Here is a 23,860-nt window from a genome sequence, read left to right as displayed (position 1 = left end):
GCAGGTCTTCTGCCCAATTTGCCAGCTGAAGCATTCACTGGTAACTCACCAGCAGTCTGGTGTTCTGAAAACACAAGCCCTGTTTCACTGCTCTTTTCTACCCTCTCTCCTTTGCCTTGTGTCTGTATTTTTGTTAAAAACAAAGTAAATGGCCTTCGCCCATCAAAACAAAAAGTAAAATGAACCCTTTCCTTTCCAGCAAAGAGAGGATATTAATACAAATTTATCAAAACCTCTAATAGTTAACTTAAAAAAAACTTGAATAAAGTCTAATTGTTTGTTTTGCACGATCGCTCAACCAGAGTTTTGCTATAAATGCTTGATTTAATTCTGAGATTTTCTGTGCTTCAATAAACTTTCAATGTAAATAGTAGATATTATAGGAGGCAAATAATATTCATGCAAATAATTCATATATCGACAGCAATCAGTCAAAACCTGATGGGATTTTGTATTTAAATTCAATAAGTGAGAAAAGGAGAAAAAAAATATGAGAAGTCCTACAGCAATACTTGACTATTGGAAAGAAAACAGGTGACATCAGAGGCGTTTCTATTATATCTGTTTAATTAATTATATTATATATTGGTCTACTAGATAATTACCTAGAAGACAGAAGTGAAGGAAGATGAGAAGGGATTTATATTGATTGCACACACAGAAATACTAAATTTGAAGGTTTCAAAGTAGCAGCCGTGTTAGTCTGTATCCGCAAAAAGAACAGGAGAACTAAATTGGTTAGTCTCTAAGGTGCCACAAGTACTCCTGTTCTTTTTACTAAATCTGAAGACCATTATCAAAGTGAGGCGTTTGAACATACCCAGCTAGGCCGTGCCAGAATCAAGGTGCCCAGCACAGTGGTAAGTACGTTAAGATCACTGCCCTTCACTGCTGGGGAGATTCCCCCATCTCGGTGGAATTCGGTGGGACCTGCTGGTTTGTCTCTGGGGCAGTAATAGAGTTAGATTTCTTTTTAATGGATTACTACCCCCACCCCGCTGCTTCCACTTCTCCTCTTTCCTTTTCCCTCCATCTCTGATATCGCTTGTTTGCTTTCCAATAGTCAGACATTTCTGTAGGAGCCCCTGGGACCTTTCCCCCCTGATTCACCACTCACAGGAGCTTTGCTCTGCGGCTGACCGTTCCAGGGACTCCTGATTGAAATGAAGTAAGACAGGCAATTCCACCACAGTGACTTCGGCAGGATTGCGCTGATTTGCTACAGGGTGCGCGAGAGGAGATTGTGGCCCAGCGACCCCAGTGGGGTTGCCCTGGTTTAATGAGTGAGGGGTGCAAACGGGGAGTCGTTTGGTGAAGGGCAGGGCCGGCTCTAACTTTTTTGCCGCCCCAAGCAAAAAAGAAGAGCACCATCCGAAGCCCCTGCCCCCACCGCGTGCCGCGCCCCTGCCCCCTTCCGAATGCCACACTGCCCCAAGCCTCTGCCCCCTCTGAGCGCCGCACCAAGCCTCCCCCCTTCTGAGCACTGCACTGCCCAAAGCCCTGCCCCCCAAAACAAAAAAAACCCCTCCAGAGCTGCCCCGATGAATCAAAACAAACAAACACTCAAGCGCCGCCCTGCCCCAAGGTGCTGCCCCAAGCACGTGCTTGGTTGGCTGGTGCCTGGAGCCGGCCCTGGTGAATGGTTTTCAGAGATACAGTTCTCCCTAGAATAGCGGCTTTGAATTTTCAGAATGCACTGAAATTGACATGCCTATGTAAACTGCTTCAAAAATTGCAGCTGATACTGGCACAATATGTCAAGGTGATCACAGCACGTGATTCATGCTCCATGGTATGGAGGAAGATGAACCCCTCCCCCTCTTCCCCAGGTCACAGCTAATTTAATCTGGAGAAAAATTCCCTTCCAATGCCAAATATGGCAACCAGCATAACCCTGAGCACCTGAGCAAGAGAATCTAGAAAGGAGGTTTTATACCACCTGAGAGCACTGATTCACCCTGTCCAGTGTCCCGTCTCCAGCCATGATTGATCTCTGATGCCTCAGAGGAAGGTGGTGGTGGTGGGGAACACAGAAAATATCAAGCCAATTGTGCATCAAGGGGAATAAATTCCCTCCTGACCCCTGTTAGGTGACCCACTGAAGCCCTGAAGTATGAGAATTGATTATAATCATTATCATCATGTAGAGCTACAGATCTTTGCAAAATAGCAGAAGTCCTGTGATCCCTCGGTCCCAGGTCCAAGTCGAGGGTTCTGTCTCTAAAGTGCTGAGAGGGAACCCAGCTGGGTCCTCAGATGTTTTAAGCCTCTGAAGCCTAAACAGAATCCAGCCACTGCCCCACTCCTGGGTTCCTGAGGCACACTGTCAGGTCACACACCCTGTGTCTAGCACCCCCTCCTGAGAACTGGAACCCACTGTCCAGCTGCTAGCCCCTTGATCTTTCAGACCATCCCCTGCACCTCTTCAGTTAAACACAACCTGACCCAGAAATCCACCCTAAGGTGTGATACTTCTCAGCTACCTCTCCAAGGGGCCATGTAGTAGTTGTGAGGCATATAACTACTCTAGGCAGAATTTGATTTTTACTTTTTCATAATTTCACCAGTTAATAGCAGTGTTTATTTTGAAGCTTTTTTTGTTTTAAGATTTTTATCTTTTAAAATGTTCACAGTTGCAGTAAAATTACAATTTCACCATAGCAGGAATAACTGTCACAGTTGACAGGTCCGACAATTATTTAATGACCATATGCGTCAAGAGTCAAAACATTCAAACTTTTATAAAGCATTAAACCACAAGTTGTCAGCATTCCACATCAGAATATACAGAATACGTATCCTTACATCAACCAATCGTACTTGTTTTTACTACTCGTTCCCCAGTGCTTTTGAAATAAGCCTCATTGAAAAGGTCTAAATACCAGGATTTGAACTCTAAGAAAAACGCTGCTTGAGAAACTTATACTTTGCCTATTCGTAAATTTCAGGTTGTTGTCAGTGGAAATATTTTACATCTATTTGTGTGTGTACAGTGAAATAAACGTTTACAATAAAAATGTAACACACCCACACGCTTTGCACAGGGAACACCATTGTTCTTTTACTTAACAGCTAAAGCACACATGATCATACAGAACACAACAAGCATTCTCAGAGCAGTGCCTCTCAGTAGTTCACCCTATCCTTGGGGGCCTTTGAGGGGGACCACCTGTGTTCAGGTATGGAGGCAGATTCCCTGCCTCATCTGGCTCCTACATGCTGGGCTTCCCCCTCCTCTTGAGGTCCTGCTCTGAAGAAGCAACTCCTGCTCTGTTATAATGTTTACCCCTCCCCAAATCAAATGACATTCTCCTCAGGCCACTGCAGATGCTTGCCAGGTGACTTTGTTGCCAAGTGATCCTCCCTCATTGGCCTATAAAAACAGCTTTGCCTTGCTTAGCTGCTCTCTCTTGACCTGTGTGGATGGCGAGTGGTCAAAGGTTAACAGGCCTCCATTGTTAGCCCCATGCCAGCAACCCTTATGGAATTCTAGTTCAGGATGGAGGTTGGAAGATGGTAGGAAGGTAGAGATCAGCCTGGCGATTGAAAATGGGGTTTGCACTTTGACACAGATGCACATGGAAAGATCAGAACCTCACAGAGCATTCATAAATTGGTCATGGATTTCCTGGCTCGTCACCCCTCTCACCTCTGCTTTCCTCAAGGTTTTGTCTGTGATTCAGGCTAGGAAGAACACCTCCTGCCTTCTCTTTCAAGCCCATGTAGTGGCAGACCCCTCCCCAAAAGAGGTACCCCCTTTAAATATAGTCTCTGTCCCCTTTTGCCAGATTCCCAGGCTGCGACACTCCAGCCTCTTCCCCGGTCAGGTTTCTGAGCAGAGAGTTCATAGTTGCATGGGGATGGGGCAGTAGATAGGGAACATAAGAAAGACCACACTGGATCGGACCAAAGGTCCATCTAGCTCAGTATCCTGTCTTCTGACAGTGGCCAATGCCAGATGCCCCAGAGGGAATGAATAGAACAGGGAATCATCAAGTGATCCATCCCCTGTTGCTCATTCCCAGCTTCTGGCAAGCAGAGGCGAGAGACATCATCCCTGCCTCCGCTAAGAGCCACTGATAGACCTGTCCTCCATGAACTTATCTAGTTCTTTTTTTAACCCTGTTATGGACTTAGCCTTCACAACATCGTCTGGCAAAGAGTTCCACAGACTGACTGTGCGTTGCATGAAGAAATACTTCCTTTTGTTTGCTTTAAACCTGCTGCCTATTAATTTCATTTGGTGACCCCTAGTTCTTGTGTTATGCAAAGGAGTAAATAACACGTCCTTATTTACTTTCTCCACACCAGTCATGATTTTATGGACCTCTATCATATCCTCCCTTAGCCGTCTCTTTTCCAAGCTGAAAAGTTCCAGTCTTATTAATCTCTCCTCATATGGAAGCCGTTCCGTGCCCCTAATAATTTCTGTTGCCCTTTTCTGATCCTTTTCCAATTCCAATATATCTTTTTTGAGATGGGGTGACCACATCTGCACGCAGTATTCAAGATGTGGAAGTACCATGGATTTATATGGAGGCAGTATGACATTTTCTATATCATCTATCCCTTTCCTAATGATTCCCAACATTCTGTTGGCTTTTTTGACTGCCGCTGCATATTGAGTGGGATGTTTTCAGAGAACTATCCATGATAACTCCAACATCTTTCTTGAGTGGGAACAGCTCATTTAGACCCCATCATTTTATATGTATAGTTGCAATTACGTTTTCCAATGTGCATGACTTTGCATTTCTCAACATTGAATTTCATCTGCCGTTTTGTTGCTCAGTCACCCAGTTTTGTGAGATCCCTTTGTACTCTTCACACTCTGCCTGGGACTTAACTATCTTGAGCAGTTTTGTATCATCTGCAAATTTTGCCACCTCACTGTTTACCCTTTTTTCCAGATCATTTATGAATATGTTGAACAGCACCGGTCCCACTACAGACCCCTAGGAGATAATCAGTAATTGACTCTAGATCAGTGGTTCTCAACTCGAGGCCCAATCAGGACACAGCTGCAGCCCATGTGACATCCTCAGGGCCAGACCAGGGCCACCCAGAGGATTCAGGGGGCCTGGGGCAAAACAATTTCGGGGGCCCCTTCCATAAAAAAAAGTTGCAATACTATAGAATACTATATTCTCGTGGGGGCCCCTGTAGGGTCTGGTGCATATTGCCCCACTTTCCCCTCCGCCCGGGTGGCCCTGGGCCAGACAGGTCATATATATACTGTGTAGATGCAGCCCATGAAACACAGAGAGAGCTGCATATGCAGCCCAGAACAGTAAACAGGTTGAGAACCACTGCTCTAGGCTGTTCTCCTGAAGACTTCTCGAGAGATCTCTCTTCAACAAGGAAGCACTTTTCCTGCGGGCTGGGCATGCTCTGCAATGCCACTGTGTGATGCCTTTGTGAAAAAGACAAATATCATCTGGGATGTATTAACAGGAGCATCGCTTGCAAGGCTTGGGAGATAACTGCTCCAAAGTACTCGGCACGGATGAGGCCTCAGATGGAGAACCGTGTCCCGTGTCCATATTAGAAACATACAAACAGATTAGATAGAGACCAGAGGACAGCAACAAAAATAACAGGTTGAGAAATCCTGACTTAGTAGGAAAGGTTGAAAGAATTGGGCATGGTTAGTCGAGAGAAGAAAAGGCTGAGGGGAGACCTGATAAGAACGGCCAGACTGGGTCAGACCAAAGGTCCATCTAGCCCAGTGTCCTGTCTACTGACAGTGGCCAATGCCAGGTGCCCCAGAGGGAGTGAACATAACAGATAATGATCAAGTGATCTCTCTCCTGCCATCCATCTCCACCCTCTGACAAACAAAGGCTAGGGACACCATTCCTTACCCATCCTGGCTAGTAGCCATTAATGGACTTAGCCTCCATGAATTTATCCAGTTCTCTTTTAAACGCTGTTATAGTCCTAGCCTTCCCAAACTCCTCAGGTAAGGAGTTCCACAAGTTGACTGTGTGCTGCGTGAAGAATTTCCTTTTATTTGTTTTAAACCTGCTGCCCATTAAGATAACAGTCTTCCAATATGCTAAGGGCTGTTTATAAAGAGGAGGAGGATCAATTTTTCTCCATGTCCACAGAAGGCAGGCCAAGATGTAATCAACTTAATTTGCAGAAAGGGAGATTTAGGTTAGTTATTAGGAAAAACTTGCTGACTCTAAGGGCTGTTAAGCACTAGAACAATTTTCCTAAGAAGGTTATGGAATGCCCATCAATGGAGGTGTTTAAGACCACGGAGGACAAAGACCTGTCAGGAATGGTCTTGGTATATTTAATCCTGCCTCAGCAAGGAGGGAGGGCATAGATGACCTCTTGAAACTTAGCCGCCCAGAGGACTTTACAGGCAGGAGTTTAGGCCCCTAGGGAATGCAGGCACCTGCAGGGTTAGGCAGTAGCCAAGCAGCACTTTTGAGAAGCTCAGTGGTGCCTGGGTGTTGGATTTAGGAACTTAACATGCCAATGTCCCTTCGAGGATCTAGCGTTTTACCAACAGCTTGGCACGTGGATGTAAGCTCAGAACAGCTATGCTGGCTTGGGGATTCCTTCAAATTCTCCCTCCAGGTCTCTGACACTTGCCTCTCCAGCCCTCATCGGTCTGATTGTGGCTCAAACAAGTCAAGGTGTGACTCCTGAGCACGGAGAGCTGACAGCACTGTGTCACGAGACACTGGGAGAAGCGGAGCGGGAGAACGGGGGAGGATAAACTCTTCAGGTCTCCTGCGTCAAGGGGGACTGTGACAATGGAGGGAGGAAGGAGGGAATCCCCACTCCACCACTCACCCTGTTTGCTTTATGTAACACGGAGGCTGTGAGCACATTTTTCTCTCTCTGCTCCAGCTCTCTACTCACTTACGTTTTATAAAAGGAAAAAGGTACCCAAGAAATGGCAGCTCTTCAGAACGGCATTGGGCATCATCAGAACGACTGGGAAGAAGCCAATCTGTCTCTGAAGGGGGAATTTGGGGACTCACAATCACTTGACTAAAGGGGGGGGAACCGTACAAATGAGACACTCCGAGTCAGCCGACACTAGGAACAGCGAGGGAGGTTTGGTCGGAGTTGGGGTCATGCTAGCTAACGCTAACCCCCTTCCCAAGTCCAGACCAGCCCTTGGAGGCTGATGCTGCTCAGGCTGTAGTGGGATTCTTAGGCTTCTAGGCTTTTCGAGGCTGCCCACGATGGAGCACCATAGAAATCAGTCCCCCGCAGTGGTGCGTTCTGAATGCAGAGCAGACACGTTCAAGGCTTCTCTCCCGCGTGGAGCCTCTGATGTCGGATGAGGTGCGAGTTCCGAATGAAGCTTTTCCCGCACACTGGGCATTTATAGGGTTTCTCTCCCGTGTGAATTCTCCGATGCACAATGAGGTTCGAGCTCCAATCAAAACTTTTCCCACAGTCAAGGCATTTATGGGGTTTCTCCCCTGTGTGGGTTCGGCGATGTCTATTAAGAGCCGACCTGTCACTTAACCTTTCCCCACAGTCGAGGCATTCATAGGATTTCTCACTCGTATGGCTTCTCTGATGTGAAATAAGATCTGAGAGCTGACTGAAGCTTTCCCCACAGCTGGGGCATTTGTAAGATTCCTCCCCCGTGTGCAGTCTCTGGTGTCTAAACAGGTGAGCGCTCCGATTAAAACTTTTCCCACAGTCCTGGCATTTGTAGGGTTTTTCTCCTGTGTGGTTTCTCTGGTGGGAAAGAAGATCTGAGCTGTGATTGAAGCTTTTCCCACACTGGGGGCATTTATAGGGTCTGTCTCCTGTGTGGATTCTCTGATGGGAAAGAAGATCTGAGCTGTGAATGAAACATTTCCCACACTCCGGGCACTTATACGGTCTCTCTCCTGTGTGAATTCTCTGATGCGCAATAAGCCGTGAGCGCCAATCGAAACTTCTCCCACACTCTAGGCATTCGAAGGGCGTCTGTCCAGTGTGGATTCTCTGATGTGAGGTAAGACCCGAACTCTGATAGAAGCTTTTCCCGCACTCGGGGCATTTATACAATTTCTCTCCCCTGTGCAGCCTCTCGTGTCTAATGAGGTGTGAATTCTGATTGAAACTTTTCCCGCACTGGAGGCATTTATAGGGCTTCTCTCCTGTGTGCACTCTCTGATGCCTGATCAGCTGTGTGCTTTGAATGAAACTTTTCCCACACTCCAAGCACGTATAGGGTCTCTCTCCCGTGTGAATTCGCTGATGGGAAATAAAGTTTGAGCGCCGGCTGAAGCTTTTCCCACAGGCCGTGCAACTGTTTTTTCTCTCTCCCAGGCGGATTCTCTGCTGGGCTGTGGTTCCCTTAAGATCCTTGAATCCTCCTCCCCCACAAAAAATGGATCTGCCTGCTTTGTCCCCTGGCTGGATTCCCAGCTGCCTTTCTGACATGCACAGACTCTTCCAGGTTTTTTCCTGCTCCCTCTTCTGGGAAATGTTCCCTTTGGATCTCTCTGAGAACATCTCATGCGGTTCCACCTGCTCAGGACCTTCCAGCTCTGGATTCTCCTCATTCTGACTCACTGTCTCATCACCTGCCGAGAAAGAGAGAATCGAGACAGGAGTCATTTCCAAGGGTGGAGTGAAAGGAGAGACAGGGGAACAGCGGAGGAGGAAACATGGCACGATAACTGTCGAAGACATTGAAAAATACACTTCTGCTTTCATTTCCCATCCAAACACGCAGGGAGAAATAAAGAACATAAGAACGGCCACACTGGGTCAGACCAAAGGTCCATCTAGCCCAGTGTCCTGTCTTCCGACAGTGGCCAATGCCAAGTGCCCCAGAGGGAATGAACAGAACAGGGGATCATCAAGTGATCCATCCCCTGTCACCCATTCCCAGCTTCTAGCAAACAGAGGCTGGCTACACCATCCCTGCCCATCCTGGCTAATAGTCATTGATGGACCTATCCTTCCTGAATGTATCTAGTTCTTATTTGAACCCTGTTATAGTCTTAGCCTTCACATCATCCTCTGGCAGAGAGTTTCACAGGTCGACTGTGTATTGGGTGAAGAAATACTTCCTTTTGTTTGGTTTCAACCTGCTGCCTATTCATTTCATTGGGTGACCCCTAGTTCTTGGGTTATGAGAAGGAGTAAATAACACTTCTGGATTTACTTTCTCCATGCCCGTCATGATTTTACAGACTTCTATCACATCCCCCCTTAGTCGTCTCGCTTCCAAGCTGAAAAGTCCCAGTCTTATTAATCACTGCTTATACGGAAGCTGTTCCACACCCCTAATCATTTTTCTTGCCCTTTTCTGATCCTTTTCCAATTCCAATATATCTTTTTTTAGATGGGGCGACCACGTCTGCACGCAGTATGAAAGCCAGGCAGGGACCTCTGCTGGCTGTCAGTCAGGATGGGTGACAAGTCTTGAGAATCGCCCAACATGAGACATCTGCTACTCCCATCTTGACCTGGGTGAGATGAGACAGAACTGGGGGAGTCGCTCACAGCACAGTCTTGGGAGCCTTGGCTTTTATCCTTCGCTCACTAGACGGTTCCCGTGTCAGTTTCACTGATAACTCACCTGTACGGGCACCTCTTGAGATCTCCCTTTCTGCAGAGCTGTCGAGATCTGGCACCCACGGCTCTTCCCCTCGTTCCAGCCGGGCGATCAGCTCAGGTTTGGGAAGGGGAAATCCTGCTGGGGCAGGGGGTGAAATCAGACGAGATCAGGGCATGTCAGGCATTGGGAGAGGATTTGTTACAAAGAGCATTCCCTGATCTTAACCTGGCCCCGCGCTGTGCTGTGTGGATGTGGAACATGAAGGGACCGGGACATGGTGACCAAGCCCCTTGGGACAGGCAGATCGGGATGTGTTGCACCCTCAGTTGGGAGTTTTCAGGAGCTGTGCGCTCTGCGGGACCTGCTGACTCAGAGCTAAATTCCCTGCCTGTTTCTAAAGCTTCCCCACGCAGGGAGCTAACCCCAGGAATAGAGTGGAACGGGGACTGCATGTAAGAGACTTAATACCGACTGGTAAATACAAGACTTTGCCCTTTTGCAAAGGGATGAATTAACATCTCCATTGGGCTACTGAGCTTCTGTTCTATGGAAGAAGATCCGGAGATGAATTTCTACCTAGCGCTGGATCTGGAGAATACAGGATCCAATCCTCTGAAATCACAGAATCATTGGACTGGAAGGGAACCTCGACAGGTCATCTAGTCCAGTCCCCTGCACTCCTGGCAGGACTAAGTATTATCTAGACCATCCCTGACAGGGGTTTGTCTAACTTGCTCTTAAAAATCTCCAATAATGGAGATTCCACAACCTCCCTAGGTAATTTATTCCAGTGCTTAACCATCCTAACAGTTAGGAAATTTTTCCTAATGTCCATCCTAAACCTCCCTTGCTGCAATTTAAGCCCTTTGCTTCTTGTTCTATCCTCGGAGGTTAAGGAGAACAATGTTTCTCCCTCCTCCTTGTAATAATCTTTTATGTACCTGAAAACTGTGATCATGTCCCCTCTCAGTCTTCTCTTCTCCAGACTAAACAAACCCAATTTTTTCAGTCTTCCCTCATAGGTCATGTTTTCTGGACCTTTCATCATTTTTCTTGCTCTAAATCTAGGCAACCAGCAAAGAGCGTGAGCAAAAGCCAAAAAAGAGTCCCTATGGGTTTTCATAACCAAGACGACAGGAACTCCTTACCCAAGGAGGTCACTGTTTCGTAGTTCTCCTGCATGACGTCCCTATAGAGGGCTCTCTGAGTGGGGTCCAGCAGAGACCCCTGGCCCTGGGTGAAATACAAAGCCACCTCCTCGAAGGTCACCGGCCCCTGGAACAAGAAAGCCCAGTCAGTACCTGCTGCCCCAGCCACAACCCCACTGTTCCTCGGAGAAGATGGCCAATAAAATGGAAGATCCCGGGTGGGGAGAGAGTAGCAGAATCCCACCCCTGCCCTAGTTCCACCCTCTCCCCCTCCCTCCTGTGTATGTCCTGCCCCTCCCCCTCTAGTACAAACCCACCTGCAGCTCCCTGAAAATCCCCTACCCGAGTTTGCTCCGCCGCAGTCATGGTCCTTTCTTGTCACCTGGGAGGACGGGACAATCACGACAGCCACGAGGTCGCTCTTCCACAACCTGCCAGGGTGAGAAGGGCAATCGGGGATAGTTCAGAAGAGGCTTCTGTGCATTTCACACCCCAGTCCCCTCCTCGGTCTTTGCCTGCAAACGGACTTTCTAGGTTCCAGGCAAATGCTGGGTCATTTTATTTCATTGTGGAACCAGCAACGAACATCAGGATGAAACCCACGGAGATAGTTTTAAGCCCTCCCAGTAGCAGAGTCTCCGAACTACACGCTAGGAAGGAACAGAATCAAAATAGCCCTGATGTCGTCCCCATGGGCAGCGCTTCACCCTAGCACCCCGGGGATCCAGTGAGGGCAGGACCTGGCTTCTACTCTCTCAGCTCCTCACCTGATTCCCAGGGAAGTCAGTCTGCCCAGGGACGATGCAGGGGATGGCTCTTGGGTGGTTACAGGAGCTGGGAACATCTCTCGTCTTTATTTCCCCAGCTACAGTATCCTACTGCTCACGTTTTCCCTCTCTGCCAGCCCTTTTCCCCTAAATCCCTCAGTCAGCATCCTGTCCCACTTCCCCTGCACCCCCTCCTTCTGCATCCCTGCTTCCCCACCCCCTCACTCCCCTTCTAATGCACCCTGCACATCCCTATCCAGCCCCCTCCATACTGTCCGGCTCCCCTATCCCCCTGCAATTCTCCAGCCTCCTTCTGGTTCCCCACCTCTCCCCCAGGTTTCACCATCTCGTGCCAAACAGAACAGCCTGGCTTTAGCCTCATTGAAAAGAAGAGGATTTGACAGCCATCCGTGCAGAACATAGGGACTCTCTGACAGTCTTGGCTTGCAGCAGCCTGTTGCTTCAGTCCCATTGGCAGTGGTGGGAAAGACTCACTTAATCCCACCAACAAAAACAGAAGTTTCAAAGGGGGGAAGTGACTCAAAATCTGGGTATTTAGGGAAACAAATACGAACGGCCATAACGGATCAGACCACAGGTCCATCTAGTCCAGTGTCCTGTCTTCCGACAGCGGCCAATGCCAGGTGCCCAGAGGGAATGAACAGAACAGGGGATCACTGCCCCATCTCAAAAAAGATATATTAGAATTGGAAAGGGTTCAGAAAAGGACAACAAACATGATTAGGGGTGTGGAACAGCTTCCGTATGAGAAGAGATTAATAAGACAGAATTTTTAAGCTGGAAAGGAGACAAGTAAAGGGGGATATGATTGAGGTCTATAAATTCATGATGGGGGTGGAGAAAGTAAATAAGGAAGTGTTATTACTCCTTCTCATAACACAAGCACTAGGGGTTGCCAAATGAAAAGGCAGCAGGTTTAAAATAAACAAAAGCAGTATTTCTTCATACAACACATAGTCAACCTGTGGAACTCCTTTGCCAGAGGATGTTGTGAAGGCCAAGACTATAACAGGGTTCAAAAAGAACTAGATAAGTTCATGGAGGATAGGTCCATCAATGGGGTGTGTATGTGGAGGGAAGGGAGTGTTGTGGGGAATATGGGATGTGCTGGCTAGGCTGGGCTTTCTGCAGGGAGAGAGACTAGGGTGACCAGATGTCCCGATTTTATAAGGACAGTCCTGATTTTGGGGGCTTTTTCTTATATAGACACCTATTATCCCTCACCCCTTGTCCTGATTTTGCACATTAGCTGTCTGGTCACCCTAAGAGAGTCTTATGTGGAGCAGCAGGAATGTAATGCCCTCAATATGCAGTGTAGTCTATATCGCACTTGGCCATCCTTATCCTCAAAGGAAACCTGCCCCAGGCTTTCAAAAGAGAAGCCGGGATGCTGTCTTTTGCCGGAAGCTGGGAATGAGCGACAGAGGATGGATCACTTGATGATTCCCTGTTCTGTTCATTCCCTCTGGGGCACCTGGCATTGGCTACTGTTGGAAGACAGGACACTGGGCCGGATGGACCTTGGGTCTGACCCAGTGTGTCCATTTTTATGTAGCCCGAGAGCTTAAATTCATTACTCTGTTAGACACTAAAAATCATGGATGAAACAGAAACACAGGATTTATGACCCATTCAGACAATCTATAACCCACTAACCCTTTTTGTCCTGTGCCTGCAGAGGTGTTAATGGGCCAGTTACCTTGAATACAATCTGAGCTAACAATTTATGCTACCCAAGCCCTTCCCCCTTGCACTGCGATCCCTTCCCAGCCCTGCAGGAAGAGCTCTGTGTGGCTGTGGTAGGGTGACCAGATGTCCCGATTTTATAGGGACAGTCCTGATTTCTGGGTCTTTTTCTCACATAGGTGCCTATTACCCCCCACCCCCGTAGGGATTTATCACATTTGCTGTCTGGATCTCTCGCCCCAACAGAAGTTGCTCCAATAAAAGCTGCCACCTCCCTCGCCACCGCAATATAGTCACCTCCGGCTGCAGCCAGGAGTCGGGTCCCCACTCACAGCAGCAGGGGGCTTGGCTGGGGTCTCGCAAGGGGCAATGCCGGGCGTTCACACAGCCACAAAGGGTTACCGGAGCGACTGCGATTCACTTCCTGCTGCCAGGATCCAGCCATCGCCCCCGCCCAGCTCCCTTCTGGGTCCTAGCGAGAACCCCACCCCGTCGCAGCCGCCGCCTGGCCCCATGCCCTGCATCTCTGCATCCCTGAGACAGGGGCAGCCTGTGTCCATGGGGATCCCTTTGAGAAGGGGGATTTCGATGGGGATTTGGGAGGTCCCCAGCAGAGGTGCTGAGCTAGGGGTGCTTGGGGGGAGGGTGCTGCACCCCCTGGCTTGAAGCGGTTTCCATCATATCAGGGTTTGCAGTTTGGTTCAATGGCTCTCAACCCCCCGCCCCCCACTGTGCACATTGTCCCAGCCCCCCAGAACCGAAGAGAACACTGAGGTGATGGGGTCCTGGCCCCAGGGAGCCCCCCTGAGCCGCAGGGGAGGGGACACGTTTCTCGGTGACAGTGTGTGGTTTGCTCTGCAGGTTTCTGCAGTTCAAGGAAGGAGCTTAGAGAAGGAAATTGGCCACATCCCTCCAGGGTCCTGATGGTGGGGAGCAGGGAGGGATGGAGAGGGGACAGGGCCACCGTTCATCAGCTGCGGTACCCAGAGGCCTCTGGCTCTTGCTAAGAGGTGGCGCTGCACTGGCTGGGCAGTTTGTCTCTGTTTATCTTCCTGGGTCAGGAGCCACTGCCTCCTCCATTGTGACCTGGAAGCCCGGACTAAGCAGCTGCAGGGCGAGGGCAGAGCTTCATCCAAGCCCCCCCTGTGCCCAGCCCAGGTGATGGAGAGAGAAATCCTGTAAACTCTGGTAAAGTGCCTCTGTCAGAGCTCAGCCCCTGGAGTCGGAAAGCAGCACACAAGGGAAGGGGAAACAGAGCAGGATCTCCTGTGTAACAGGCCGGGGTCGCACTGGTGCAGGGGTGATGGGCAGGCGTTCTCCCCGGCCTGTTGTTCTGGATGTCCCAATGATCATAGTTCTCGGGAGACACAGATCTTTCTTGGTCCAGGGACTCTCCCAGGAATCTGGTCCACCCTTTTATTCCTCAAGGTCCCTCTCTTTATGGGCTCCAAAGAGTGATCAGCTGGATAGACCCTCCCCTGGTTGTTTTCTTCACTTGTCAATCCTAAATTCCGACACGCCAGTTTTGATCCATTAATTTCCAGCTCCTTTTTCCTCTTGTTTGCCAGTCAGAGCTTAACAGAGCTTGGGTGGTATCCGTAGACTTTCTGTTTGGATTAGTCCCGTTTTTTCTGTCTCTCTTTCCAATCTTTGTCTATCAGTAGGGCCTTACCAAATTCACTATCTATTTGGGTCAATTTCACAATGATAAGATTTTTTAAATGCTACATTTCATGATTTCAGCTATTTAAATCTGAAATTTTACGGTGTTGTAATTGTAGGGTCCTGACCCAAAAAGGAGTTGTGTGGGGGAGGGAAGGGTGGGAGGCCGCAAAGTTATTGTAGGAGGGGTTGTGGTACTGCTACTCTTACTCCTGCACTGCTGCTGGCGGCAGCACTGCCTTCGGAGCCGGGCAGCTGAAGAGTGGTGGCTGCTGGCCAGGAGCCCTTGCTCTGTGTCTTCCTGGCCCTGTTCCACTCACTCCACTTCTCCACCTCAAGAGCCAGGAAGTCTCCCTTGGGTGCAAATTTAGTCCCCTGGCCTGATCATTAAATGGCCTTCTCCCCCCTTGTTAGCCTGATGGCCATAGACAACTCACGCCTCCCCACACATGTCTACTCGGCCCAGCAACCCCACCGCCCTGTGCCTAGCCCAGGGCTGCCATGCGCTCCCTGCCCCATATTACCTATGGGGTGGTGGTGGTGGAGTGGGCTTTGTCCTTCTCCTGCTGTTCCTCCTCCCAGCACAGTCAGCCTCTGCCCCTGGTAGCTGGATGTAGGTTTGAGCATCACGGTCTCGCTTGCCCATTTTCACACTCTTTTCCTTCTCTTTCCCCTGGCTTTCCCGCCAGGAGTCAGCAGAGCAGCGTGGCCCACACTGCCAGTCTGCTGGAGCCTGTCCAGTGAGCGGACAACCCAGTTGTAAGGGATCATGGAGCACCAGGGACCCACTTCGGAGAAGGAAAAATTAAAGATGGGTCAGTAAAATTTTCCCTTTCTCAGTCTCCCCACCAGTTACTGTGTCGTGTTTCCCCTTTTTGCAGTTCCCCATCTCTGCCTTCTCCCCAGCACAGGGAACGACACCTGTCCGGATTATCTCTCTTTATTTCAGCAGCCGATGGGATGATGAGTGAAAACAAGGAGGTGAATTCACTGCTGGAAGGTCCTGAGCCAGGGGAAGCGCATGGGACATTATTGGGAAGATCCAGAGGGAACTTTAGCCAGAGCTGTGAGCATGAGAAAGCCTGTGGAAATCAGGGCCAGTCAGAGAGACAGCTAGGAAACCAGCCAGAAAAAGAAGTGGGTAGGTTTAATGTGTCGGAGGATGCAAGGAACTCAATGAAACAACAGCCCAGCAGAGAAGCAACATGAGAAAGAGAAAAAAACATGTGCGCCGAGCTTGGGAAAAGCTTCAATCAGAGCTCAAACCTTATTTCACACAGAAGAATCCACACAGGAGAGAAGCCATATAAATGCCTCATCTGTGAGAAAAGCTTCATTCAGAGCTCACAACTCAACAGACATGAGAGAACACACACGGGAGAGAAACCCTATAAATGCGTTGAGTGCAGGAAAAGCTTCATTCAGAGCTCGGATCTTCTTTCCCATCAGAGAAGCCACACGGGAGACAGACCCTACAAATACCCTATCTGTGTGGAAAGTTTTGATCAGAGAACACAGCTTATAATCCATCAGAGAATCCATTCTGGAGAGAAACCTTACAAATGCCTCATCTGTTGGAAAAGCTTCAATCAGAGCTCCAACCACATTTCACACCAGAGAATCCATACGCGAGAGAGACCGTATAAATGCTCTGACTGTGGGAAAAGATTCAATCGGAGTTCACACCTTATGCGACACAAGAGAACCCACGCAGAAGATAAATGCCCAGCGTGTGGGAAAAGTTTCGACCAGATCTCAGATCTTATTACGCATCAGAAAATCCACACAGGAGAGAGACCTTATAAAAGCCTGGACTGTGGGAAAAGTTTTGATTGGCGTTCACACCTGGTTATACACCAGATAAGTCAAACGGGAGAGAAACCTTATAAATGTGTGGACTGCGGGAAAAGTTTCAGTCAGTGCTCAAACCTTATTACACACCAGAGAATCCACACTGGCGAACGCCCTTTTAAATGCCTTGATTGTGGGAAAAGATTCTGTCAGAGCTCAGATCTTTTTTCACATCAGAGAACTCACACGGGAGAGAGACCCTATAAGTGCTCGGACTGTGGGAAAAGTTTTAGCGACAGCTCGACCCTCACTAAACATAGGAGAAGCCACACAGGAGAAAAATCCTATACGTGTCAGATCTGAGGGAAAAGCTTCAGTCAGAGCTCCACCTAACTCGACATCATAGACTCCACAGGGGAGAAAAAATTTGAAGGCGGGGGAAGGATCTTTCGGGGCACAGGTTGTCGGAGGCATCAGCAAATCCACAAAGGAAAGAGACCTCTTAGATCTTATTAGCATATAAAATACTGCAAGGGGCGTTCACACCATACTGGACATCAGAGACTCCTGCAGGCAGGAGAGAAATTCTCTCAGACCACAGTAAAGAGACCAAACATTTTCTATTTCCCACACACATCAGGGGCGTTTGGCCCCCAAGTATCCAGCTGCCCATGTCTGGGGTGAGGACCCAGGAGCAGCCAATCGTGAGCATATCACTTACACTGCTCCGTTCATGAGCAAACTGAGTTTTACACTCATCTACTTCCCCCCTCTGGGGACAGATTGTCTCATCCCCTGTTATTCTTTTGTTGTAGTGGGTTGTGCTGAAGGGGAGAACTCTTTTGCTGTTGTTTTGTTGTGTGTGTGGGGGGGGGGTTAGTACCTTTTCTAAAACACGAATGGATAGAGTGGGAGGGAATGACTCCATAACCTGTTGGTCAGGGCATAGGTGCCGACTTCCTCTCTACTTGGTGGAGGGGGGTGCTTGACCCCCACCTAGGCCCCACCCCCTCCCCCACTCCACCTCTTCTCCAGGCCCAACCTCCACCCCATCTTTTCCCATCCCTGTCCTGCCCCCTCCCCAAGAGTGCCCTGTCCCTGCTTCCAGGGCCGGTGCAACCATTTAGGCGGACTAGGCGGTTGCCTAGGTGCCGAGATTTGGGGGCGCCAAAAAGCACCCCCCAATTTTTTTTAAATGGTTGAGCAACTGCTGCTGCTGAGACAGAGAGGGAGTCTGAGCGCCGGCAGCCCAGGGTGTCCCCTGGGTTAGGGCGTCCCCTGGGTCAGGGCGCCACCGCAGCAGCCGGCAGCCCAAGGTGTCCCCCTGGGTCAGGGCACCGCCGGAGGGGGCAGCAGGCAGCTCCCGTGGAGCTGCCGCAGAGGTGCCTGCGGAGGGTCCATTGGTCTGCGGCTCCGGTGGAGCTGCCACAGTCGTGCCTGCGGACGGTCGGCTGCTTGCGCGGCTCCGGTGGACCTCCCACAGACACCACTGCGGCAGCTCCACCAAAGCCGCAGGACCAGCGGGCGGGGCGGCGAAATTGCCGTCCGCCTAGGGCGCTCAAAACCCTAGCGCTGGTCCTGCCTGCTTCCCCCTCTTTCTCCGAGTGCCTCCTGCATTCCCCGGAACAGCTGATCCACAGCCAGCAGGAGGCACTGGGAGGGAGGAGGAGGAGTTGGTCAGCAGGGCTATCAGCAGGCTAGAAGGTGGGGGGAAGCTTGGCTGCCAGTGGGTGCTTAGCACCCACTAGTTTTGCTGGAGCATCCACGGATTTGGCGCCTATGGGTCAGGGACCTGTGAGACCCGGTCTCCCTGCTCCAAAGCCTCTTTCATTACTCATATGCAGCAGAACAGCTTCAACAGGAGAGACTAAAGAACCCCCATATCCGGATATCCCATAGGTTGGTGATCGCTCTCCCATGGGAGAACCCTGTTCAAATCCTCTCTCTCCCTCAGGCAGAGGGTGGATTCCAACCGGGGTCTCCCACATCCCAGGTAAGTGTTCTTACCACTGAGCTAATAGGTGGGTCGCATCACCGCCTCCTCCTCAGGCCATTATGTGTGGAGAGAGACAAGTGTCTAACACACTCTCACAAGAATGGACATAGGTGCCTAAGCCACATGTCTGCAAGAGAGGGGTTAAATCCAGACTGCGGATCATGAGCAGAGATAGGCCCTTGTCTCTGTCAGAGGGGAGGGACTGAGGACACACCCCTCTCATCAGCACCTCCCATTGGCTAGCTTAGGTGGCTCCCCTTGGAGCATGGATCGCATTCTTGGGCACCTCTCTCACCCCATTCATCATGCTTAAGTCAGGTTCTACGAATGCCATAGTTGTTCCAGGAATTTGCCTGGTGCCTAGAAGTCAGGGTGTTGTGATGCTGAGTAGGGTCGAGCTGGGTCTAGAATGTGGTCCGGATGGGATTGGTTCATGGGCCCACGCTATTTAACATTTTTATTAAAGACCTGGAAGAAAATATAAACTCATCACAGATAAAGTTTGCCAATGACACAACTATTAGGGGAGTGGGAAATAATGAAAAGGACAGGTCGCTGACACAGCGCGATCTAAATCACTGGGTTGACTGGATGCAAACCACCTGCATTTTAATACGGTTGAATGTCAATGTAATACCGTCTCGGAAAAAAGAACATGGGCCATACTCACAGGGTGGGGCACTCTATCCTGGAAACCGTGACTCTGAAAACGATGTTGGGGTTTGTGATGGATAATCATCTGAACATGATGATCCAGAGATGGTCTAGGTAACATTTGGTCCTGCCATGAGTGTAGGGGACTGGACTAGATGACTGGACTAGATGACCTCTCGAGGTCCCTTCCAGTCAGTGATTCTATGAACTCCCTGTGCTATGCAGTAGCGAAAAAGGCTTGTGAGATCCTTGGATAAATAAACGAGTATAGCAAGTATGAGTATGCGGATTATATTTCTGCTGTGTTTGGCATTGGTGTGACCACTGCTGGAATACACTATCCAGTCCTGGGGTCCACGATTCAAGAAGGATGTTGAGAAATTGGAGAGGGGTCAGAGAAGAAACATGAGAATAATTAAAGGACTGGAAAACATGCCGTATATCAAAAGACTCCAAGAGTTCTCATTCTAGTTATCTTATCAAGGAGGAAATTAAGTTGGTCAGACCCTAGAAGTGCCTCTCTGAGTAGCAGAAAGTTGATAATATGGGACTCTTCAATCTAGCAGACAAAGATCTTATAAGATCCAGTGGGTGGAAATTGAAGTTAGACAAATCTAGAATAGAAAAATTGCCCCATATTTTAACAGCGAGGGAAGTTAATACACTGGAACAATTTACCCAGGACTGTGGTGGATTCCCCATGATTGGCAATTTTCAAAATCAAGATTGGATTCCCCCCTCCCAACCCCAAAAAGAAATGGTCTGGTTTACACAGGAATTAATGTAGGAAGTCCTACAGGCTGTGTATGAGGGATATCTGATTAGACAGCCATATAATTTGTAAATCTAGACTCGGATACTCATTTTGTTTGACATGAGCTCAGATTTATACTGGAGACTTTGTAAGACAAACAATCATTTGCCTTAATAGTGCTTGATTTTTGTTTTATTTTTACCATGTCCACACTTTTGGCCATGAGATGTTGGTGTCATTTGAACAATGCTGATTTTAAATAACGCTGGGCACGGACACGGATGGCATGGTGCGAGAGTCGCAGTCCGAAAGACAGAGACTGATCTGGGGAAGGAAGTTGCGGCCTGACCCTTGCAGTGACGTGAGATACAGACAGGAGGGGAGAATGTGGGAGATGGAGGGGAACAGAACTGGGGAAACGGCTGAGTTTGCTCTTGAAAGCCAGGCAGCTGAGAACTGTGAACTCACTGCACCAGCGCCAGAGAGAGACAGGAAATAGCCTGTGAGTGCTGGGAGAAGCTGTCTCTGAATTCTTAAGGATTGCAAATGATGCCACCAGGGGAGTGATAGGGAGAGAGCTGTCCTCCGAAGAAGTCGAAGCTGGGCAGATCTGAGACAGAAGCCAGGGAAGTCCACAGACCTGGCCAGCCTTAAGTTGAAGCCAAGCTGATCCCCATCACCGAGGTCAGAAGGAGCCCAGCGGCTCACCCCTCCCCATTTACCACAGTGTCTTGTATGAGGATGGCAGAGTCTTTCCTTCCCGACTCACCAGGGACATCCCCAGGGGGATAAACGCCTCAGCTTGGCTTGGAGATGGAATTTAGTTTCTCAAACTCCCCGTGTCCTTTGGCTTGACTAATGAGTCCAAATGGCCTTTAACAGTTTCCGTGGCTATCTGGAGGCGTCTTTGAGATGCTATTTTCCCCCACGCTGAGCACCACAGAGAGCTGATGCCGGGTCTCCCAGCCTTCAGACTCTTCTATAGGGAAAATCCCTTGTCTATAGGGAAATCCCCTCTGGGTTTCATTTCCCAGTCACCTGCCTTCTTCAGAAGGAGAGTCAATCAGTTTCTGAAGCCTGGTGGGATAACCACAGGGAGGAATGGCAAGGGGACAGGGAACCTATTTGTAGGAGGCACGGTGTCATTTCTCCTTGCAGGATCCTATCATCTGTCACTGGAGGGGAAGATGCCCAACTTTCTTCCCTTATGGTTCTGCTCTGTCAGTTCTTCTGAGCTCCCAGAGAGCATAGGTCCCTGTGAGAACGATCCCAGTGCTGTACGGGAAACTTACATATTTGTAAAACCAGGTCTTTCTCGAAGCTGTCTCCAGCGAAGTGGGCTTTCTAAAACAGTGGTTTTCAAACTGTGGGTTGTGACCCAGTACTGGGTCACAGCATGTCAGGCACTGGGTCGCAGCGGCTTTAGTCAGCACTGCCGACTGGGCAATTAAATGTCCCATTGGCGGCGCTGCCCGGCTAAAGCAGGCTAGTCCCTACCTGTTCTGACACCGTGTTGCGCCCCGGAAATGGCCAGTATCAGGTCAGGCTCCTAGGCAGGGGGGTCACAGGGCTCTGCGCACTACCCCTGATCCGATCACCGGCTCCGCACTCCCATTGGCCAGTTCCAATGGGAGCTGCGGGAGGCAGTGCCTGCGGGAAAGAGCTGCGCAGAGCCACTTGTGTGCTTCCACCTAGGGGCCGGACCTGCTGCTGGTTGCTTGCAGGGCGCAGAGCAGTCTGTGGTGCCAACAGCCTTAGCACCCCTGCTGTGCTGCTGACCGGGAGTTGCCTGAGCTAAACCTGTGCCCCAACCCTCTGCTCCAGCCCTCAGCCCCTCCCACACCCCAAACCCCTCATCCCCAGCTCTGTTGGGTTGTGGGCATCAGCAATTTTCTTCAACTGGGTCACCAGAAAAAAAGTTTGGAAACCACTGTTCTAAAACACTGGGTCCGGATGACCCTTGGTGCCAGTAAGGCTCTTCGTCAAGGGGGGAATTGGGGAGAGCTCAGGAGCGGTGCCAGAGCCCAGCCCAGAAGGGCAAAGGTCAACAAAAGGGGTCACGCGGCACCCCCCACTACTTTGATCCCAATAGGCCACTGCTTCAGTTTCTATAACCGGCAACCGCTCAATATAGCACTTACTCCCCTGGCACGGTGACTGTGCCATCAACAGAGATCGAGGATCCTGCAGTAGCGTTGGGCGTTGGCCGTATGGCTTACCAGTGGGGGCTCATTCCCTTGAACAGAACGGCCCCAGGTTCGGCTGGGATAGCCCAGGCTAAGGACATTGCCTTCTATTATAAAATTAAGACAAATAGGCTAAAAGGGACTGAAATCTCAGAGGTGGACTCTTGGCCCTAGAAATTTACTCACCCACCTGCCTCTACCATCATGAACATTTTCCTATGAAATCCGCAGGGTTTCTGGCAGCAGTCAAGCGAAGCAGGTCAGTGTCAGTGTACGCACGATCGGCGCCTTTGGTTTCTATGGTTTTTGGTCTCTCTGGGTGTTCCTGTTAGACCTGGTCCTCATTCCACATGAACTCCCCATTCTCCTTAGCCTAGGTGCAACCTGCCTCAGCCAGCACATGACGGATTCATCCCCGAATATGGTCCCCTCGTTGGCTCATTAGCTTCCCCGGCTTGAGTACAGCAACATGGACGCTGATCCACGCCCTCCAGCTCCCCATTAAATCTAGACTCTGACTATTCATTGAAATGGGATCAGGATGAGTCTTGGGGTCGATTTTATTACTGGAGCATGACAAGACGCCGCCCAACCAAGTCCTGTTGCGAGAGGCACGGTGGATACACATCACTGAGACAGCTCGCACCTGTCTACTTCGGCAAACCAGCCACTGGGAGAGAAACGGGGAAACAGCTGGGAGGGAGCTGTTGTGATTTCAGAGATCAGGCTGCGCTGGGGGTCAGGCATGAGAACGGTGTCCACCGGCCCATACGCAGAAACCTGGGGCTCCCCAAGAACTTTTACCCTGAAACAATTTGTACAGTTGGGGTGCTGGAATTAATCCACTTCAAGCCGGGAGCAGAGTGGGGCGGCAGCACCCCTATTTCCAGCCCCTACGCTTTATAGTGAAAATGTAGACACCCAGTGATCGTAGGTGCCTATAGGGTTTTTGGATCACACTAATGTCTAAATCTGGGATTTAGGCACCTAGGCCCATGGGAGTTAGGTGCCTAAATATCTTTGTGGATTTGGCTCTGAATAGGAGTTAGATCTCAGCAGCACCCAGGGCTGCCCCAGGGGGGCTACTTCCAGCAACCAGAGAATATCCCATCTGTGCTGGGAACAGAGGGAGATTTCAGGAGAGTTTTCTCCACAGCTTGGGGGAGCAGCAGCTGCCGAGTCAGGCTCCAGGTTCCCCACTTCTGGGCAAGAACAGAGCCCTCTGCAGACAACAGCTGATGAAATCCCCTCCAGGCCACCGCCACAAAATCCACGACCCTGGAAAATGCATCCCCTGCAGCTCATGGCCCCAAGCAACCCGACTCCCAGCACTCCCCCATCCCCTTCAATTTGGGGGAGCCTCTGGGACAATCACAAGTCCCTATTGAAATCCCCCTTTTCACTGAGGATCTTGCAGTCTCCCCTTCCATCCCCCCTGGACATGAAGGCTTCAGGGTTTGAATCTCCCTGAATACTGGGAGAGGCTGCCCATGTCTAGGGGACCTGCATGCCCCCCCTCTGCCCCCAGAGGTAGGGGCCTGGAGCCAGGTGGCTGCAATGCGGTGGGTGTTTCGCTAGGACCCAGGAGGAGCTGGGGATGGAGCCATGGCTGGGGTCAGGCAGCCCTGGCAACAGGAAGTGAATTGCACTGGCTGTGTAA

At 50.0% G+C, this 23,860-nt stretch overlaps 3 protein-coding genes across 4 annotated transcripts in view; 1 reads left to right on the top strand and 2 right to left on the bottom strand.

The window, feature by feature from the left end:
- The window catches only part of LOC127033326 (zinc finger protein 239-like), a 156,146-nt gene that overhangs the window by 48,188 nt on the left and 84,098 nt on the right, over positions 1–23,860 (bottom strand). The window contains exon 1 of one of the 2 annotated variants that reach the window (XM_050921335.1): positions 11,026–11,109. The exons of the other annotated variant lie outside the window; for it this stretch is intronic. The gene's annotated coding sequence lies outside the window, so the exon portion shown is untranslated. Of the gene's footprint in view, positions 1–11,025; positions 11,110–23,860 lie in introns of those variants that run through there. 2 annotated transcript variants of the gene reach the window in all.
- On the bottom strand, positions 4,227–13,672 carry LOC127033128 (zinc finger protein 436-like). The gene is made up of 5 exons (XM_050920933.1): positions 13,560–13,672; positions 11,066–11,114; positions 10,684–10,810; positions 9,557–9,670; positions 4,227–8,552 (listed from the first exon to the last, which is right to left on the bottom strand). The coding sequence occupies exons 1-5, from the start codon at positions 13,670–13,672 to the stop codon at positions 7,270–7,272; spliced, it is 1,686 nt and encodes a 561-aa protein (XP_050776890.1). The 3' UTR covers positions 4,227–7,269.
- LOC127033127 (zinc finger protein 774-like) lies at positions 16,044–17,438 on the top strand. Its single transcript, XM_050920932.1, has 2 exons — positions 16,044–16,549; positions 17,426–17,438. The coding sequence occupies exons 1-2, from the start codon at positions 16,044–16,046 to the stop codon at positions 17,436–17,438; spliced, it is 519 nt and encodes a 172-aa protein (XP_050776889.1).

This window comes from Gopherus flavomarginatus, chromosome 12 (assembly GCF_025201925.1).
Source record: "Gopherus flavomarginatus isolate rGopFla2 chromosome 12, rGopFla2.mat.asm, whole genome shotgun sequence".
NCBI lineage: Eukaryota > Metazoa > Chordata > Testudines > Testudinidae > Gopherus > Gopherus flavomarginatus.
This window is presented reverse-complemented; position numbering and strand designations above follow the sequence as displayed.

Coding starts and splice junctions, on each gene's coding strand:
- LOC127033127 (XM_050920932.1), top strand. CDS start 16,044: ATGTGCGCCGAGCTTGGGAAAAGCTTCAATCAGAGCTCAAACCTTATT.
- LOC127033128 (XM_050920933.1), bottom strand. CDS start 13,672: ATGGGGCCAGGCGGCGGCTGCGACGGGGTGGGGTTCTCGCTAGGACCC. Junction 11,115..13,559: donor AGTGAATCGCAGTCGCTCCG/GTAACCCTTTGT, acceptor TCACCCTGGCAG/GTTGTGGAAGAGCGACCTCG. Junction 8,553..9,556: donor CTCAAGAGGTGCCCGTACAG/GTGAGTTATCAG, acceptor CTTTCTCGGCAG/GTGATGAGACAGTGAGTCAG.